Source organism: Microcebus murinus, chromosome 3 (assembly GCF_040939455.1).
Source record: "Microcebus murinus isolate Inina chromosome 3, M.murinus_Inina_mat1.0, whole genome shotgun sequence".
Classification (NCBI taxonomy): domain Eukaryota; kingdom Metazoa; phylum Chordata; class Mammalia; order Primates; family Cheirogaleidae; genus Microcebus; species Microcebus murinus.
This window is the reverse complement of record NC_134106.1, coordinates 84,011,639-84,033,318: the sequence shown is the minus strand read 5'-3', so window position 1 is coordinate 84,033,318 and position 21,680 is coordinate 84,011,639. Positions and strand designations below refer to the sequence as shown.

The window sequence follows — 21,680 nt, the reverse complement described above, 5'->3', positions numbered from 1 at the left end:
ACCAGCACGAGGGAAGGAGCTGTTCCCCAGCACCGGGCTACGGCAAGGACAAGGGCAGCGGTACCGAGTTGTGTGGGCAGGGCCCCCAACATCAATGCTGAGCACAGAGCACCGTGGCTCCCTCCCACCCAATCCAGTCCCCAGCCCTGCGGACTGAACCACAACAGAGGCTGAAGTCTGGCCAAGCTGGGCTTGAACTGCAACCCCAACCACTTACTGTGCGTTCTCGGGCACCTCACTAAACTTCTGAGTCTCAGATTTTTTCACGTGAAAAAACGAGGCCCATTATTATTTCCCTCCTAGGGTTACTGTGAAGACTAAATAAAAACGTAGGCAGGCAGCTAGCACGGAAGCTGGCACAAATTAGGCACTCGAGGAGAAATTGCTGCTGCCCACTCACTGGAAAAAATGGAGTTTGGGTGGACTGGTTTGGGTTTTTCTGCTGCTGCGTTGAGTTTTTTGTTTGGCGCTTCTCAGCAGGGAGAGTGGGCAGCAGGGATGCTGGCTGGGGGCGGCCTGTGGCTCGGACACCAGCTCTCACGAGGCCTCCTCTGTGTTCCTTCCTGTCTCCTGTCACCTGTTCCTAGCATTATTCTGTGGACGTTAACTGTGCCCAACGCCATCCATTTGCAAGGAACAGGGTGTGGGTGTTTGTCAGCTAGAGGTCACAGATCTTTCCCACGCGTTCAGAAGGCCAAAGTCACATCTAAAAGGGACGTGAAAGAATCCAAAAGGGGATAGGAGGTCGGGGCCAGTCCTCAAGGCAAGAAAGGCAAAGAGCTTGGCTGAGGCCCTACCTCACTGCCTCAGAAATGCTGGGTCCCCGCCAGAGGCCCTGGGTTATGTATACAAGTCCCCAAACTAAAATTAACTGAAACAAAGGAAACATGTTGTAACAAAAATCTGATCTGTGCGTCTTGAGTTTCATGCCTGAAAGCATCCGACTCAATGTTTCCACCCAACGTCCTGCCCTCACCTCAGACCCAAATGGGTCTCATCCTCTCGCCCAGTTTCTCTTCCTACGTCCGATTCTGTTGCTCTGCTGGGCATTCAGGCCCGAGACCCTTGAGTCACTCATGACTAATATACTCTTTCCGTGTGTTCCATATCCAGCCAACATAGAGTCCCTGGGGTTTTCCTTCAAAACCCCCTCCTCTCTGTCACCTTCCATTCCCACGGCTGAGCTCAAGCCTTGGGACATCACTCCTAGCTCACTCTGCAGTCTCGACCCCAGCCTCCTGCAGCCAGGCTTATTCCCCTCCTGTCCCGTCCTGAAAAGGAGGATCACAACACCTTCCGAACACTCCGGTGGTCACCTCCCCAGCAGCTGTGCAGAAACCTCTGGGGGTTCCCTTCTGAGCTGGAATCAGGCCTAACACCCAGAGGCCTCTGGCCCTCCTGCTCGCCCAGGCTGGCTGGCTCCCCGGAGTCCTTCCACACGCCGCGATTTCAGCCTCTCCATTCTCCCTTGCACTCCCCGCCCCCCAAGAGAAACGCACCTCCCCTGGCCAAGTCTTGACGCAGCACAGAGTATTCTTCACACGAACGACTTCGTTCCATTCTCAAAAATGTTATGAAACAAGCGTCACTCATCCCACTATACAGAAGATGCAGCTGAGGCTCTGGGAGTTCAACAGCTTGTCGAAACTCACTCAGCTAGCAGGTGGAACAGGCTGGATGCAGGTGGTGGGGACCTTGGAGGCTTCCCTCCCGACCACCAGGCTGTGCTGCTCCGAAGGCACAGCTGCCCAAGCTGCACAACCGCCCCAGCTGCCAACGGGACGGGGAGGGATAGTGCTACCGTCTGAATGAGGACTATTTTGTGCCAGTATTATTTTCCCAGTTATATTACAAATATAAGCTTCAAAAAGGTTCCAGCTACTAAACCTTTCCTTCATATCCCAACCAGATGAAATAACACCTGACCAGCCTCCCACTTCTGATGGGAACATAACCCTATTACACTGTGGGGATCCCTACATAATGTTTGCTTCCTTATTTCAAAGCCTTTCCTTTTCATTTTCAAAGGTCACTCAGCAGGGAATGCAGTGACTCAGAAGGGATTTCCAAAGGACAGAGAGAGGAAGGGACAACTCAAACTTCCACAGTAACCAGGCTGCCGCATTCGTTACCAACGTTTCATTTTAGATCTGAACAGTTCTGCCCTTGTTCAGACCGTAAGAACATTTATAACCACAATGACAGAGGCACAAGCCTACGTGACAATTCCTGGCTTCCCTGCAATCAGAAAAGAGGGTGAGGGCTCAGGAGGTCACATCTCACCATCCCTCTCCCCACTCCTGTTAAAACCAAACAGGTGCACACAACTGGCTCAAAACAGCCTGGGCTGGTCCAGCAAAAAGCAGGGATCTCTTTTTCCATTTGCATGCTGGAGAAACAGAGAATCCACTGAATAATCAAAGTAAGTTCTGAATCAGGTACTGTTGGACCCATTCTGATGAAGAGTTGGTTGGATGTGTTGACACCCGGTGTTATTCTCATGTTTTACGTCCAACTGCGGCAGATACTTGATGGTACGTTCTGGTTTCTCTTAAGCCAAATTTAAGGCACTGTAACACACCACAAATGCCCAGACACAGTGGGGGAGCCATGCCATAGTGTCTCCTCGGCTGTGAGCTGCCTTTATGGGCTGGGGTAGGGTCTAAACCACTCTAGGTGTGTCCATATTTGTTCTAATGTATAGAAAAGTTACAAGAACAGTGCAAAGAACATTTTCCCTGGCGACTAAGCTGCCAAGGTGACGTTCCATTACCTTAATATTTTGTATTTCCACAAACAAGGACGTTCATCAGAATCAGAAAATTGAAATCAATACCTTACTATCATTTAACCCTTGGACGACACTCAAGTTTTGCTAGTTAGTCCCTAGTTCTTCATTGCTAAAAGGATGAACTTGGTATCGTCCCTACTCTGGGACACAGGCCTACCAGTACATCCAGATGGTCAATCTGGAATGGGCAAAGAATTCGGGTTTGAGCTGAAATCCCTTTGGGTCTTGTACCAGTGACCGAGAGGAGTCACACAGGCTCAGGTGTAATGTTCTCATCTGTAATTAGTAACACTACCAAGGCTGGCCTGGGGTAGTGTGACATATTTTTATATGATCAACTAATGTGTTCACAAATTTATGTATCATGTACCTAAAAACATCTTACTTGACTCTTCTACTAACCTGTGCCTTTCGATCTAAGTAAAATCAGCATGCTCAGCATGAAGCATGGGCTCAGGACCCCCATTCCATCAGTTGGAAGCTCCCAAATTCTTCCTAGGCATAATTCTGGAGTCTTTACTAGTGTTATAAAAAATGCATTTAAGTATAAGGCACTTGGTAAGTTGCAAAGTGCTGTATAAATTGCAAGCTGCTGCTCTTATTACATTTATATATGCAGGTGAACCCTGCAGGCATTTAGCCACCCTGGGCAGAGCTGTCTTCTCCTGTTCCAGTCTGTGGCCATGACACCCTGCTCCCTGCCACCTACTTCCTGTAGCCAGTGCACTGGAGTAAACGGAGAAAATTCCAGGCCAGTCTGGTCTTAAGATAAATGATTAAGTATGGCTAAAGCACATGTAGCAAGTCTTCTTTGTGAAACACTGGTGTGCTTTAAAATGAGAGCAACCTAAATGGCACCCAGAGCCCCGACGACTTCAAGTTGACGACTGTACCAGGGAAGAAAGCGATGTGCTTCCCTGGGCTGCGGCACATGGCGTGGCGCCTAGCGTGGACACCCTTCCCCAGAGAGGTGGGCGGGACCAGGCTCACCAGCCGCACTTCCTGCCACGGAACACACGACGTCTGTGTGTGGTATCCTCAAAAACCATGAGTGATCCTAATGCTCAAAACATGTTGTTAAACCTAGGCAGATATTTATTTTTTACATAAATGAGGAATTCATTTCTTAGTCCACTTAAAAAATCTGAAATCAGACCTGAAAAGGTATAAAAGTAATTGAAGAATGCAATGCAAATTGCTCTCTTCTCCCTAACAAAGGCATATTTATTTTCTTTGTGCATTGCTGCCATCATGCATGCCTGCTGATAGGGTCCCCACACCAGGCTGGACCCTCTTTGGCCACCTGCAACAAGTCCATTCTTTGGGCCTCCACGATCCCTTCTTCCTTCCCAGTGCAGCAATGGTACCCTCAGGGCCCCATCCACAGGTCCTCTGAGTGGAAATTTGGCAAAAGCAGAGAGAAAAAATGCACCATCTGTTGTGCCCCACAAGTGGAAGGGGCAGGGAATGGTTAATCTGGGCACGAGAGAAAAGCATCCTGGTGAATGCCACGTCATCCCCAAAGGAAACCAGTTGACACTCCTTCCTCTCCTCTAATTCTGTCTACCATCTCTCCACTCTACCTGCCAGCTTCAGGCCTCCCCATCCCATCTGGACAGGCGTGTGCTGCTTTCCTGGCCCTCCACCAAACCAACTCCTTTCCAGCCCTGCAGGGGACCACAGCATGCCCCTGCTCAAATCTTCAGAAGCAGTTCATGATGGCCCAGCCAAGGTGCTCAGTTCCTGGGCATGGCCAATGGAGGCCACCACACGTGGTCCCAACCAGTCACTTACCCTCATCATCTACCTCGCTTTTGAACTTCATTCCAGCAACCCGACACTACCCTCCATTCTGAGACACCACAGCCACACAGTTCCCGAGCCTGTGCAGGACATATAAACTCCGCAAGAACAGGCATCTGTCCGTTATGACCTCCAGGACGGAGGCTGACAAGTGGTGGGCAGGCTCCATAAATACGGGTTTCATGAATGACGACATCTTCCCCACCCAGGGGTCAACTGCCCAGGGTCTCCCAGCCATCCTGGAGTCCAGGTTTGGAAACCACCTTCTGGGTGTAAGGTCCCCCTGTGGACATAGGTGCCCTCTCTCCTCCACCCCACTGGACCCCATCATAACAATCATCCTCCTGTGCACTTAGAAAAACAGGAGTTTGGTGGTCTATTTGTTCTCTCCTCTATCTCAACAAAAAAGCATTGTTAAAGGCAGGTCTAAGCATTTGCATTTCTATATCAGGCACTTTTTGTTGTGGTGACTGTTTTGGATTAATATTTTTCTGAAATAAATTTCTTAAAAACTGAAGTAGACGACCTACAGACACAAGCAGACAGCACAATGTACTCCTGGCTAAGCAGATGTGCCCATAATCCCACCTACTGGGGCCTGGGGCAGAGCATCACCCTCATACCTTCTCTTGGGCTCCACCTTCTTCCCTCGAAATTCTCATACTCTAACAGCAAGCATTATTTTTAATTGTTTTTGGACTTTATATAACAGAATCATGCAGTTGTACTCTTTTGTGTCTTTGATCCGTTCAATTCCAAAGTCGATTCTAGCATGGATATACCTTGTCAGTTTCATCCACTGGGGCCACTCCCTCCCCATCCAAAACTATCCACTCAAGGCAATGTAAAGGCTATATTATAGGCAGTTACCACGAGGGAGCCCCTCTCAGCACCCTTGGTGTGCTCAGGTCTGGCTTAAGAGACACAGTGGCAGGAGTTTGGGTGCTCTCGCAAGTGTCTAACTGGCCTTAGGTATGGCCACACTGGGACAAACGCCAGAGGAACAAGCCCTGGGGCAGGTCATGTCTGGAGATCCCTGGGAGGTGGTTAGCAACCAGCAGCTGTGCCTCTGAACAAACCCTCCTGAGGAGACGATCAGGTTGTAAATGGAACTGGAACTTTGTGGGTAACGGTGAGCCAGCACTTGGACCTAAGTTAACCATTGAGAAAAGAGAATTAACCTTTCGGGCTTTGGAGGGTTCCAGCTGGTATCAAAAAGTGGTAACAAAAAACTATTCTTCAGTAGCTTGAGGGAAAATCTTTGAAAAATACCTCCCTGAGAGCAGCTTCCTGGTCTCAAAAGATGTGACATAGTGCTTTTACAACAACTAACAGCAGGATTTTATAAGTTGAGTTGCAATTTCAAGGCCAGATCATAGCTCAGGACCACTTGCTGCCAGGCTCAGAGTTATGCGGTCTGAGCCCTTCAAAATATCAACTGGATTCCGCCAGCAGAAAACAGTTCTTGACAGTTGTTCCTTGTTATCTGTGGAAAAGTTCTCTTTGACTATTCATGATCGTAAGTTGAATCTGAGAGGAGATCCAGCATATGTTTTGCCCGTGTGGAAACAAGAGCTCATATTGCTTTATTCAATTATAAATTATTAGACAAAAAGAAAGAATGTGAATATTTTCCTAGGAGGGAGATCTTTTTGTCGAAGTTACTCACTCCTTTCCCCCAAGTTATACTTACAAAGTACTGTATGTGACAAAATTAAGTTCACTATCAATTTCGGCGACAGCAAATGAGCATAGACATGCAGGAGACACTATGCAGTTACGGTTATCTGCAATTAGGGATGTAAACACACATTTATAACACCATCACTTTGCAGAGGAGTCTGGTGCCATTTTATTCCAAACCAGGTGTCTGCCAAGGAAATCTTACCATGGACTTAAAAATTAGGTATACTCCCATAGCAGTAAAAATCACAAATGTGGATGATATCACAACTTTTTATTAGAAGGTCAACATCTGCAGTCTACTGTTCAATGTTGTTTTCACTCCTAATATATGACAAATAATTTCCTGCTGGCTGCACAACTGGTTTAAAATTATACTGTAATTCTGATAGCACACTGGTGATAGTTAAATAGGAAGCCACAAACACTTTGGCTCCCATCTTTTCAGCAAAAGAAACTAGTGGGTGGCAGGAAGGGCTACAGAAAATTTTCTCACATTCCTTCTTGGGAATGATGCCACCTCTACGAGATTTGCAGGTAAGTTAGGTTATGGAGAAAGAAGCCACTGCATGACGGCGAGTTCCTATCAGGGGACTTTTCTATTTGATACTGCTCAACTGGGCAACAGAAAACTCACGCTAACAAGATCCCTCTTTGCCCAACAAAAAGCAAGCCTTTGGGTAAGCATGACAAACACACCAAAACAAACAAAGATGCCCTAAACACGGAGGCACTCTTGCCTGATAAGGGGGGTACTGACCTCCAAGGGCCAGCTATGAAAAGCAACTGCTATTACTAAATATGGGTGCTCAAGACATAATTTTATCTGTCTTTTTACAATATATAATGCTTACTACAAATGTTTCCACAGAACAAAGCCTCTAAGAGAGCTGTCCCTGTACAGAAGAGGATCAGATGGCCTTAGTGCAGCCCTAGAGGGCAACGTAAGAGTGAAGGGAGAGAGTTAAAGAAATGTAAAAATCTGATTCTATTTAAGGAAGAGCTTTCTAACAATCTGTGTTCTCCAAAAATGGAATTGGCTGACTCTAGAAGTCGACGTGTTCCAGAAGTGTTCCAGCAGAGCCGGGTGGCCATCTGGCAGGGACGGGGCGGTGGGCCCAGCCCTGGGCTCCAGGATGAGCTGGCGGCTCCAGTCTGAGCACCTGCAAGGACGTGATTCCCTGAACTGAGCACAGCTCGTGAGAGGATTGAACACACTGGGTGGAAGATGCAGTTCATAGTTTCTATTTGTGGCTTTGTCTTTTCTCCTAAAAAATTACAAGGTATTCTAGGGAATTTCCAGTTAACCCAGAGTGCTTACTTTGTCTTATTCTACTTCCCACCAATTTCTGGACATTTCATGCTTTATAAGAATCTTGAGAAACCAGAAAAAAAAAAAAAGGAGGGGGAGGAGGAGACACACACACAAAAAGCCCAACAGAACAAGTCAACAATGTTTAATATCACTAAAAAGTAGGTACTTAGATGACAGGATGAAATTGGAAAAATAAATAAAATTAAGCTCAGGGCAATTAAAGTATTTATCTATTCCTGCTACTCTTTTTTTTTTTTTTTAAACCACAGGCAATTAAGAATTATAAGCATAAGACACAGTGTTTCTTTCAAGTGACATGCATATGGGAAGAAAAACATAAAAAGGACAGAATTTAGTGGAAAAAAGGACCATATTACTAAAGGAAAAATGGAATTTCTCCAACAGGCTCAGAATCTACAATGGCCAGTGACCTGATGTCACTCATACAAAGTCCTGTGTCTCTTTTCTTGCTCTAGATCACGGGAATAACCTAATCCATAACACAAATACTATCCAGTAAGTGAAGGCTTTAAGTGATTTGGAAGAGAGTTTAGACTTTTCAAGATTACATAAAAGGAAAGATGAACGTTTAGTAACACCCACCACATTTGGTGTATACTTTTCAGTTTTCCCATATATTCCTCACCCTTCCCCCAAAATAAAACATATCCTCTTATTTGGAATTTAAAAAAAAACAAAAAACCTAAGTAAATGAAGCATAGGTGATAATATTGACTTATTTCAACAGAAAACCCTTACATGATAATCTGCAGTCTTGGATACAAACAACATTATGCTCATATAAGGAGGAAACAACAATCTGTAAACTGTCAACGCAGAAAGTCATTCTGGGAAAAAGCCTTCACAATTATTTTGTCAGATAATCTGAAGCAGTAACTACTGCAAGTCAGTCCAGTATGTGGACAGAGGCAAGACTGGATACGCTAACTTCACGTAACTCATGGTGGCATTTCCCACGTGCTGACGCCAGGGGAAAAAAGGCACGCGGGGTCAAAGCCAGTCAATGGTCTGCACCCGGGTGACCTTGTGCAGCCTCTAACATCACACGGCTGCCCCTTAGCTAACAGTGTCTGGGACGGGGTGTGAACTGCCATCCAATTCAGAGAGGGGAAAAAAGGCTTTATCTGTCTCCTTCTCTGTGCAGATGGACAGGATTTTGTAAGAAAGGATAACATGACAGCAGCAGACCTGGGGGAGGAGCTTTGGGAGGCGGTAATTCCACTTCAGGATCCTCTAGAGTTTTGCTGCAAGGAGACAGGCACCGATGCAGGGGCCCAAAGCACACAGAAGTGTCGCCTTCCGTAAAGACCCCAAACTCTGAAATCCCCAGGAAATGGCAAACATCTCATTTCTCCATCTTGATCTCTTAAATCTCAGAGATTTTTAAAATAACTAGGAAGATGTCGGCATTGAAAACAGGCTTTTTTTTTTTTAAAGCAAACAAACTAGAAAGATGAACAGCCCCCCTTGAAATGCACAAGGCTGTCTCTCTCTGCAGCATGCGGACACTCACCTAGAGTGTCCTTGAGGTTCTTCACGAGGGAGCCCTTCTTCAGGCTGTTCTTCCGCTCCACGTAGTTGGACGGCACGTAGCCCGTCCTGTTGGCTGCGTTCCTCACCCGCCACCACGTCTTGGAGTCGTCCAGCAACCACAAGCGCTCGTTCTTCTTGATGTCCAGCTCCTGGTCCTGCTGGGCAGTGTAGTCCCACTTGGCTATCACAATAACTTCTTCTGTCATCTTTCATGGAGTCCTTCTGCCAGCAAAACATTTGGAGATGCTCATTAGAAAACCACTCGACCACTTCATCCTCTACACCAACGTGAAAAATTAGGCATTGACAGCTTTTTATTACAACTCTGCAACTGGTTTTCTCCTGGGTCTTGAAATGCTCAACCTTAAAAATGACCTTCTTTCAACAAGCTTTAGTATTTTGTTTAGAAACAGGAACCTTATAAAACAAATCCTATGTTACTGCTTGTTGTACATTGGGAATTCTGCCAGCTCTATCAAAAACAAAAACAAACTTACAAAAAATTCTAAACAACGATATTATAATTAAATGTGTTCATTTGATTAAGGAATACTGGCTCCTTATAGCTGATATGTTTACATTCATTTTCTCAGGATATGCTGAGTTGTGTGAAGATATTAAATAAATACAACACACCCAAGCTACTCCTATAAATTAAAAATTAAAATTCACATCATCCAAATGCAAGGTGGTATACTGGATTGGATCATGAAACAGAAAAAGGAAATTTGAGAAAACACTGGTAAAAACACTGGTGAAAAGGAAATTTGAGAAAACACTGGTGAAATTGAGAAAACACTAGTGAAATAAAGCTTAGTTAATAACAACATACCAATGTTAATCTCTTAGTTTGGACAATACACCAGTGAGATGTTACTGTACTCATGTAAGATATTAACATTAGGGGAAATTGGGGAAAGAGTATACAGGAACACTCTGTACTACCCTTGGCAACTTTTCTGTAAATATAAAATGATTCTTGAAAATTTACATTCGCACAAAAATCTATACATGGATGTATATGGCAGCTTTATTCATAATTGCCCAAACTTGGAAGGTGAATGGATAAACTGTGGTACATCCAGATAATGAAATATTATTCAGCACTAAAAACAAATGACATATCAAGCCATGAAAAGACATGGAGGAACCTCAAATGCATAATACCAAGTGAAGGAAGCCAATCTGAAAAGGCTGCAAACTGTGATTCTGACAGAGTCTGTCCTTGACCAAACTTTAGTTAGGCCCCTCTGAATCCTCTTCTCACTTAGCCCTCGACTTTTGTACTTCTGTAGCTGTCTCTGCATTGCCCAATCTTTGCAAAGGCCCTGCTATGTTGGTCTAACCAGAATCCTCTATCCACAGCATCTGACCAGGTCCCTCACCTTCCACCATCCCCCCAGGGGTGTCTGCTCACCTGCCTGCCTGCAGCAAGAATCTTGTTAGGTAGGTTTAGCCAGAATCCCTCTTACCCCTAATGTTCCCTCTTAGTAACTTTCCATCCACCTACCCCCTCACCCTGCTCTTTGCCTATAAATTCCCACTTTTCTTTGTTGCATTCAGAGTTGAACCCAATCCCTTTCCTCTGTTACAAACCCCACTACAATAGTCCCTCTAAATAAAGTCTGCCTTACTGTTCTTTAACTAGCGTCATGAATAATCTTTTCTTTAACAATTTCAACTATATGACATTCTGGAAAAGGCAAATCTATGGAGACAGTAAGGAGGTCAGTGGTTGCCAGGGGCAAGGGATAAGGGAGGTTGGTTGAAGAGGCGAACGCAAAGAATTTTCAGGGCAGTGGAACTGCTCTGTTTAATACCATAATGGTGGATACCTGTCATTATACATTTGTCAAGACCTATAAAATGTACAACATCAAAAGTGAACATAATGTAAAAACAAAACAAAAGTTTTATGAAGACAATAAAAAATATAGTATGTATCTAGTAAGGTTAATTTTGGGAGTAATAAATAGATAAGTGCACCTGAATAATAGGAAGATTGTTATCAACTATTTCGACAGCTCCATCCTTTTTAGGTAGAAGATGGACCAGTATTCTTTCAGCAGAAAAATTCAATATTCAGTCCTGAAACTAATTAGACGTTTTCCCAAAACTAGGAAGAAAAGAATGATAAGATCTCTGACTAAAACTCCCTTTCTCCCTGAAAGACAGAAGTTCTCAAAATATAATGGGGATGGCTTCAGCGGGGACCTATGCACGTTGACTCCATGGAAGCATGACACCATTTTTAAATTACATTATACTTTCTACTAGATGCTAAACAAATTTATAAATAATACATGCTTACCTCTTTCATGAATTAACTTCCAAATTCAGAGATAACAAACCTTTTGGGAAGGAGGAAATGCTTAGTGAACCTTATGCATAATGTGCACAATATCCAAGAGGATACAGTTTACACAAAGCTCATTTCAAAACTGAAGACAATTTTGTTACCTACTTTCAGTCCATACCATGGAGAGCTCACTAACCTGACCTTTATGTCAGATTAGACTTTTGAACATCATAAAGGCAGGTTTTCTTTTTAAAATAACAAGAAGAACAATAGCAGTAACAGGAATGGGGCTCAGAGAATATTCCACTTGAATACCAGCCTTGTTTTTTTTAATTACACAATTTCCATAAGGTTTTAACAAGAACAGCCATCACTTAAGACCAATCAAGATCTGGCCAATCAAAGCTATTTATTTTCTCCTGCATGAACAGCAGATAAGTAAGGAGCTGGCTGGACTCGATCCATTTCCTTCCACAGCGAACACCACTTAGGAGCTTTAAAAAATACCACTGCCTGAGCTCTGCCGCAAGCCAGTCATATCATAATCTTTATGAGTGAAGCCTGTGCATCACAAGCATTTTACAGCTTGCCAAGAGATTCTGACAGGCCTTGGAAGGGAAAAACCAAGTGAGAGGGAACCGAGCCTCAAAACGCCTCCTCTCAGATGTTTTCCCGGGTCACCATCATGAGCTCTGTGGACTGCAATGGGACATAAATGTTCAGTTTGGGGAGTAAACTCTGAGCACATGATGGACATTTAGCATATGTCCACTGGTTTAATCTTGAGAATACACCTTTCAGAGAGCTGTTACCCTTTAGGAGACTGAGGAGCACAGAGATTAAGAGATTTGTTTAACGACAGGATTTGAGCCCAGGTCTGTCAACTCCCAAAACTGTTTTTATGTGCTCACTTCTAGGTGTGGGGGTGGATGAGGGTCTTATGTGTGGTCTGTATTTTGACAGGCTTATTTACTGCCTGTTGATTGGCCATAGCAATCAATTCAACCCTATTCTAACTGCTTAATGATCACCTCCCATTAAAAAAAAAAGTTTCTGAAGAACAGCCAATCAACAACTGCCTCGGTGAGGTTGCTTCAGAGGGCCAATCAATGGCCACCTCACTCCAGTGAAGTCCACCAATCACCAACTGCTTCACTCCAGTGCTCCTGAGTGCCAGCTAATCACCCACTGCCTCACTCCAGGGATCCTAAATGCTAGCCAATCAATGACAGTCCCATTGGAGTAACTGCACATTCACAGTTGAAGATCAACCAATCCCTAAACATACTTCTGAACTCCAGGAACCCTGGAAGCCATACTTTCCAAACCCTTAGAAAGCTCAGCTCTTAGCCAAGGAGACTGACTTAGCTGCCCACCTCTCCTCAGTGAAGGAGGAACATGTTTGGTTTCTTACTCTGTGTGTACACAGAGACAAAATAACAACTTCCTCTTGAATGCAGCAGCAGGGCCGCTATCCTTGGAGTGACGGGGCACTCTCCTCACAGATACCTACCTAACCTTTCTTCTCTTGGCCAGCAGATGTGGGGGAGGCCAGCTGGAAGCCCATTCTGGAAGGCCTTGGCCATGAGTTGAGGTTGCACCTGAGGCTTTAGGAAGCTGATTCTTAGAGGCCCTGCAGGCGCACATGGTTATTTTCAGTTAAGGATAACTTGCTATGGTGTAGGATAGATTACAACAAGAAGAGCCTGGAGAGGAACTGCTATTTCACAATAAAATTAGACATACAGACTGAACAAATTTCCAACATGGGAAAGCCTCAACAGAAGAAACTCTGGGAAAGTACATTCTAACCAACTGACTACTGAAATTTTAAATCAGAGATGGTGTTTTGATTTAGTCTAAGACAGAATCAAGATAGAGGTCTGATCTAAGGAATAATGTACATTTATTCTATTTAGCTTAGCAGTTCAAGGAAACTTAATTTTTAACCTTCATTAACTACAGCCAGTTAAGTTTATCACCCAGGTCTGGCCCACAGAGAGAGGAGTTATAAATTTGATATTATGTAGCAGGATCACATCTTGCATGTCATGTGATTGCTCTAGAATAGAGCTTAGCAAGAAGCCCATTACACTGAAAAAGCAGCTCTCAGAGGACCTTGTAAGTTAGTCTGCTTTTTCAAGCCTTACGTAGAAGAAGATTTAAAAATGAATGGAACAGGTATAAAAACTTCCTTGGCTCTATAGTTTTCACTAACGCCTATCATAACAGCAATCCTAGTCTAGGACCCAATTTTCTTTAAAAACAGTCCTATTAATTGCACCTTGCTGGGTTACATACTCCTCACAAGATCAGAGTTCCTACAACACTCAAAAATGGTCCAAGATATATCCAAAGCGGTCACAGGGACCAAGCTGAATCACCCAGGCTTAACAGCAAACAGAAGATTGGAGTTTAGTGTTTGGGATTCCAAGCTTAGCTGAACCATTTGTATGTTCACCTTGGACTTCAACTTATTTTGTAAAATGGGAGTAACAATACTTGCTCAGGAGAAACACAATAACGTAGTGTTTAAGAGGGTGGGGTTTAGTGTTACGCGGGCTGGAGTCCTGCTACGCCACCTTAGCCCAGCTGCCTCTTCCACAACCTGGGGTAATAACATCTCACTTAGGAGCTTGTCAAGGAAGCCCTGAGGCCCGCTGCCCAGCATGAGAGAGACTCAAAAACAGTAAGGACAGTAGTGATGAACACTTACTTCATCCTTGTAAGGTGGGGTCATGTTCTACCCACCCCTCCCTTCATTCAGCTAGGATTTACTGAGCCTTTTCAGGACACTGGGGTCCTTGGTGAGCAAGAAACACCCAGTGTCAGCTCTCCTGTGACATTAGCCCAACCACAAGTGCCACCTCCTCAGAGATGCCCACTGATGTCAGTAACACTGTCCTGACCCTCTTGTTTTACTTGCTAAAGAGCATTTAGCACACCTGAGGTGACCTGTTTCCTTATTTCTTGTCTAAGGGGCCCTGTCGTGTGTTGACAATGGCTGTTCAGGCTTCAGCCACCTGGCCTAATGGATAGCTACTGGAGAAGGCAGACTGAGGGTGCAAGGCTAACACGGACCTGCCTCATTCACCCTTCTACTGACTAACCAATTTAGTCCACTACAAAGACAACCAAAGTCAAGCAGCTTTAAAAAATTGCCAACCCTACTTTGCAATATAAACATTAGATAGAAGGAATATGCTTTCTTAAACTTAATTCAAAATATATGCACAAAGCAAGTCTAACATGTTATTTCTTAGGATAGTAACTTGAAATTTCAGAAAAATACATATGTTCACATGTGTATAGAGACATACCAAAATAGTATGTACCTATGAGAAAATAACTGGTCTAGAGTGTTAACCAGGTAGGGGAAGAAATTTAAAAATAAAATTCTTCTATATGAAAAAACTGTCATCCCTACCTTGGTTTTCAACACACAGTCTGAATTATTCAAATAATATAACCTACTTCACTATGGGTCTTTAGGATTTTTTTCCTTGTACTATCTCATGTCTTCAGAGGGAAAATGCAATTGACCAATTTATGGAAAGTCACTCCAATAAAGGCTTCTAGTAGATGTGGCAGGCAGAATAAGAGCCCACCAAAGATGCACACACGCTACCACTTGGAAGCTGTGACTGTGTTAGACCACATGGCGCAGCAGAATTAAGGTTGCTAATCGGCTCCCCCTGAGATGGGAGATTATCCTGGATTATCCAGACGGGCCCAGTGTAATCGCAGAGGTCCCTGCAAGTGGGAGAGGGAGGCAGAAGAGTCAGATTTAGAAATGCTCCAGTGCTCCTCAGGGGTGAGGGCAGTTTCTAGAAATGCAAAAAGACAAGGAAACAGATTCTCCCCCTCAAATCTTCTAAATGGAACACAGCCCTGTCGACACCTTGATTTTCACCCAGTGAGACAGACCCGTGCCAGGCTTCTGACCTCTAGAACTGTGAGATAAGAAATATGTGCAGTTTTAAACCACTGAGATTCAGGGTCAAGTTGCTATAGCAGCAATGGAAAGCTAATGAAGTGAGTAATTACGATCAGGTCAGTCCAAAAAAAGATGAGTACTATTTATGTTTTCCCCCATTTAGTACAATGTTTTCCTCTCTTGGGGTGTATTTGCAAATATTTAAAAATAGTATACTTACATTAAAAAGACTTACTCATGAAACAGTCTCAGAAGCAACTAACATACCTTATAAGTCCTTTATTAAACTTTCAAGTTGTGCTGCAGATAATGGACTTGCCAGATGCCACCTAATCTGATAGGAGTTGGCAGGAACCTGTGGTATCCTGTGGGGGGACAGAAAGGCCAGTTGGTGGCTTTTTTACAAGCAGTATCACTAATTAGAGCTAATACACTTTACTTTAACTAGGACACAATATGGAATCTGGTGGCTGTTCCAACTCTCAGGAAGTTAATTAAGCTGTGAGAGTCAAGCTAAGACACAAAACTGTACTACCTGTAAAAGAGAAAATAAACAGTATTTTTCTACACAGAGACAGAGGTGCCAGTACATCCTGCCACCCAAGTGGTTGGGGGGCGCACAGTTATAGTACCAGCAACTAACAATCACCTTGTGCCTATACGATACTATTTTGTATGTATTAGTCCATCAAATGCTTATAGAAACTCTCTGAAACAGATATAACCTATAGGTATATTTTTTAAATGATGAAACTGGGGCTGGGAGATATTAAATAACTCACCCAAGTCCACGAAGCTACAGAGTACCCGAGCTGGGATTCAAACCCACTGCAAGTGTCTTATCACACAGCCCGGGCTTTATTATTATGTACTGCCTGGTACTGTTACCCGGTGACAGAATTTTGCTGTATTGCTTAAAAAACAAATCCCAAAGGGAAGGTAGGTGCTGATAAACAAGAACTGAATTTTAGTTTCATTTAGATGAACTGGCAAATGAAAATACAAACGGAGAAACAGTAGTAGGTCCCAATCTTCCAAACATGTTTTAGGAAGGGCTTGTTTTTTAATTTTTTATTAGGGAGGAATAAAGGAAAGCTAGACGAGTTGAAAAGGAAACATTTCCTGATTCCCAAGCACAGAGCTGAAGAGCTCAGGGCCTGTGTCCTGTCTCCTGTCGAATGAGGGTAGCAGGCCATTTGCACTGCTATCATCAGGAGCAAATCAGCACCTTCTCTGCTGCTGTTCCTACCAAGCCCGGCTGAATGTCACTGCACAGAAGCTTCAAATGAGTAAGACCCTTGCTCAATAGGTTATTTCGGAGAGGGTCTTTTTTATGATTTGTCTTCTGGTTTTACTCAATAATGGCCAAAGTCCGTTGCTTATAAAGGCTCTACGCCTTTGAAACTGTGGAGGTTTCCCCTGTGGGCAAAGACATGACCACTTCTGTGAATGACCCTCTCTGGCTGGAGGTCAGGGTTTGAAAGAAAGCCAGCCTCATGTCAACCACTGGGCCATCTTGGGGGAAGGTGTCTAACCACTCTGACCTCCGTTTCTGTGTTTGCAGATGGGGTCAGAGCTTCTGTGAAGACTGAATCAGACAGTACACAGGAAGTGCCCGAACCCCTGGCCGTGTGGGCACGTGATCACTGTTACCACTCTACTCACATCCACAGAAAGCCAAATGACTGACCCGGCTCATGGCACTTGAAGATGACATTTATAGGGACTCAGGAACATATTTGCATTGGATTATGTCATTTAAAAAAAAAAGAGAAAACTTATAAAACAAAATGACTTGCCAATGGTCAAAGGAAGTGCCCTAAAGTTGGAGTGCCACAATACTATGAGCTCTGTTTAGGAGGTTTCAAAAGAGAACCCCAGTGGGTCTTGGGTGTAATCCCAGCCCCCTTTTTCAAATGTCCCCACGAAGGCTTATACTACTGCTACTGGCTTGTATCCAGCCTAGAGAGGTTTTTCATGTGTCCACAGCACTTACTAGAATACATTTTACACACAAGGAAGTGTGGCCAAGTTATTAGAAAACAGAAATTTGAAGTATTTATTGGTGTTTCTTCCAGAGAACCAGCCAATGAAAAAATGCACTCAAGTACCTGGGGATGGGTGATCATCCGGCAACTCCTCCCCTGCCCCCTCTCCTCCCCGAAGCCCCTGCCAGCTCATCCACCTCCCACTGGCCACAGGGCTCTTGCTCCCAGATCTCTGTTTTCAGGGCTGCTAGCTTCACAGCCCACCCACATTTCCACCTACCCACTGACTCCAGCCAGGACCCCAGAGCAGCATTCGCCACTGTTTAAAAAGTGATTCCAGCAACTACTATTCGGCAGGAGTTCAAGCTAACAAGATCCCACACCATTTTTTTTAATTGTTGCAAAATACACATAACATACAGTTTACCATTTTAACAATTTTTAAGTGTACAGTCCAGTGGCATTAATTACATTCACACTGTCGTGCAACCATCACCACCATCCATCTCCACAACTATTTTCGTCTTGCAAAACTGAAACCCTGTACCCACTGAGCACCAACTCTCAATTTCTCCCTCTCCTCAGGCTCTGGGAACCACTACTCCTCTCTGTCTCTATGAATATGACAACTTCAGGTACACTTCATAAGTGGAACCACTTATTTGTCACTGGCTTATTACACTTAGCATGATGTCTTCAAAGTTCATCACATTGTAGCATGTGCCAGACTTTCCTTTTGAAGGCTGAATAATGTTCAAATGCATGCATATACCATGTTTTGTTGATCCACTCACCCACCAGTAGACATCTGAGTTGCTTCTACCTTTTGGCTATTGTGAATAAGGCTATGAATGTGGGTGCGCAAGTATCTCTTCAAGTCCCTGCCTTCATTTCTCCTGGGTATATACTCAGAAGTGGAACTGCTGGTCCTATGGTAATTACACATTCAATTTTGGGGGGAACTGCCATAATATTTTCCATAGCAGCTGCATCTACAATGCCAACAGTGCACAAGGGTTCCAATTTCTCCACATCCTTGTCAACATTTGTTATTTTCTGGTTTTTTGAGAGTAGCCGCCCTGTGGGGTGTGAGACACACACAGTTTTCTTAAGTGAACCTTATTTTTACTGCATTCTCAACAGGATTTATTAGCACATAGCCATTCTTAATAAAAAGAAATACTTTATATTGATAGTAATGAGAATCTACCCTTCTCTGCTGCACCTTCCTATTATTTTGTAAAGCGAATAGCCTACCATTAATTCATCTGAACTGCCAGGATCAGACTACCCTCAAAATTAAACAACCATGTAAGAAAAATTCCCTAAAATGTTTATCAACCAGTTTTCAGGAGTCCGTCATTGAGCAACTCATTTGCCTGTGTGAAATGCCTGGACACACGAACATTCCAACGACTAGACTGTAAGTCAACACAACTCATTAGTGTCTGGGAAGTTTTACAGAAAAAATAGAATAGGTGACACAGTTGCTTTAGCTAAGAGCTGGGAAATACTATTTTACACATAATTTACCACTCAAGCCACGAGAGTACACATTTTCCTAACCTTCCTCAGCTCTCTTGTCGGCGTCTTAGACATTGATCGCACTGGGGAGAAGGCTGTGAATGTCAAGTGATGCTACTGCCATCATTTGGAGGAATCACTGTCCATTTAATGAGCCAATTTTATTACAATGTTAACTGTAAACAAGTGAAATCCCAAATAACTCTCCCAGACTTAGAAGCAGCGCTGCCTTCTGCCAACCCAGAAGACATCCCAGTAACGGGGCAAAGAGAAAAACAACAGCAGTGGAAGAAAAATACCCATCTATGAAAATGAACCTTGATGCCTTTGGGGAAACTTGGCCTCTTTTGAAATAGAAGAGTGAGCAAGGTATTTTCAGACAATGCACACCCACTGCTCCCAAAGCAGACAGCTAACAGTCACCATTTTTAGGGATTTATTAGGCCTTGCTATTTTTTTCCCACAACCATCAAAGTTGTTGTAACTTTTATAATTTAAACATCCACTCTATAAACACATCAAAATATACGTGTCATGAGCTTCCTTAATTCTGAAAAATGAATTCAGCTCCATTAATCAATATCTGACCTTTTTTCTTATCACCTTATTATTCATGATTCCCTGCCTAATTTTGAAACATGCAAGGTTAAAACAGGAAACACAGTGATTTAAAAAATATATTCCACGTTATCCAGGTCTCATAACGTTCAAGTATGATTGGGCTGCCAAAACCATTTTAGTCCAGACTTACATAGTTTATGCCTACATTCCTAAGCATTATGTCTATGCTTTAGACCAGGGGTCCTCAAACTACGGCCCGTGGGCGGGCCACATGCGGCCCACTGAGGACATTTATCTGGCCTGCCAGGTGTTTTTGCCACCGCTGCCTGTCCTGCTTAGCAGCCGACTCATCCTGGGCCCACAGTGCGCATGTGTGGAGTGTGTGCCGCACTCCCCAAGCCCTCCAACAGTCTGAGGGACAGTGAACTGGCCCCCTGTTTAAAAAGTTTGAGTACTTTCCTACTTAATGGGAGAGGAAATTACAGAAAGCCCCCCTTGTGACCAGGCCTGGGGACAGGAACCTTCACCCACCTCGCCAGCAGAGAGGCCCATGCAGGAGAGGGGACATGGGCTACTGTGAGCTTAATGACTACAGACACCTCTACAAATGATTTTGTACAAAGATAAATGCTAATATTTATTCCAAATGTATGATTCTTTTAAAGAAATCTTCCCTCTCATTCACGAAAACAGAATGAGAAATTAGAAGTTTCTAGCATCTGTGCTTGATTTTTTAAAAATAAAGCTTATTTTCCAGAACCATTGTAGTGGCTTCCATCATTAACAACATACATTAGTATGGCAGATTTGTCTCACTTAAGGAACCAACACCTATACATTATTAACTAAAGCTCACACTTAATTCAGGTGTTCTTGGTTTTCCCCTAATGCCCCCTTTCTGTCCCAGGGTCCCACACTCTAGTTAGTTGTCATGTGTCCCAAGGCTCCTCTTGGCTGTGACAGTTCTCAGACTTTCAGCCCACTCTTCACACTCTTACATTTTTCACAAAATAAAGAGGCAGGGGCTGGATTTGTTTTCTTCTTATGGTGATCACAGTATAGGAATACAGGTTGAACACCCCTAGTCCAATCTGAAATCCAAAATGCTCCAAAATCCAAAACTTTTTGTGCACCACAAATGAAAAATTCCACACTTGACTTTATGTGACAGGTTCCACATATTATTAAAAATACTGTATAAAATTACCTTCAGGCTATGTGTATATAAGGTATATATAAAACATAAATGAATTTAGGGTTTACGCTTGGGTCCCATCCCCTAGATAGCTCATTAAGTATATGAATATTCCAAATTCTGAAAAAATTCCCAAAATTCACCACACTTTGGTGCCAAGCATTTCAGATAAGGCACAGCCAGCCTGTCCGTCTAGACTTCTCCAGCACTGACTCTTGTCCAGCTCCGGGTCACCTGTTGTTGAAGACAGCAATGAAACTGCCATGAGCCTCATGGTATTTGATCCCCACAAGGCTGTCCCTCCCACTAAGCGGTGCTTTTCAATAAGACCGTCTCCTGGCCGCCTAACGTATTTCTCTCAGTGTCCAGCCGCCGCCAGTTGTTTTGGAGCCAACGCATCCCGCCAAAACCACACCACCATCCTCTGCCGCCCACTCGGTGCCACCCCTCTCTGCACTCTCAGCCCCACCCCAGCCAGGCCTGCGGAGCCCACCTACGCTCTCTGCTGTGAGCCCTTCGGGCTACATGAGAGTGATAACTTTTACCCTTGACTTCGGTGAGACCAAAGTTAGCAACACAACAAGAGCACTCAGAGAGATCTGGGCTGCTACAGTTCAAGAGTCAGGCACGGCTGCAGAAAGGACAATGGGGGTGTTTAAACCCTGGTAGCGGAGCATGAGAACGCTTAGTCATAAAATACACGTATAATACGTTCCATATTTTGATTTTTAAAATGTATATATTTTATTTAAAAAGTATTGGAGGTATATAAGAAAAAATGTTAAGAACTTTCCTCAGTGTTTAGGCTATTATCTTTTATAAAAACACACACACATACACACACATACACACTTTCCCTTCGCCACCCCCAGCTCTGGTTAAGTCCACTCTTACCTATTCCACACCTGCCCCTGCACAGCCAGACTGCCACGCACTTCCCAGCTCTGGGCTCAAGCTGGCGCCGCCTGGCAACTCACCCCTTTTCCCAAGTGAAAACCCTCCCCCCTCTCTGAAGGTCTGTCTTATACCT

General features: G+C 43.9%; 1 protein-coding gene across 4 annotated transcripts in view; it reads right to left on the bottom strand.

The window, feature by feature from the left end:
• NCK2 (NCK adaptor protein 2) overlaps positions 1-21,680 on the bottom strand; it is a 132,841-nt gene that overhangs the window by 30,116 nt on the left and 81,045 nt on the right. For 2 of the 4 annotated variants that reach the window (XM_012737649.3, XM_076001070.1), the window contains one exon: positions 9,127-9,368. In XM_012737649.3, coding sequence (XP_012593103.1) covers positions 9,127-9,352 — 226 coding nt within the window. In that variant the 5' untranslated portion in view covers positions 9,353-9,368. Of the gene's footprint in view, positions 1-9,126; positions 9,369-12,958; positions 13,079-15,649; positions 15,748-21,680 lie in introns of all 4 variants that reach the window. The other 2 variants (XM_076001068.1, XM_012737646.3) reach the window with 2 other exon arrangements.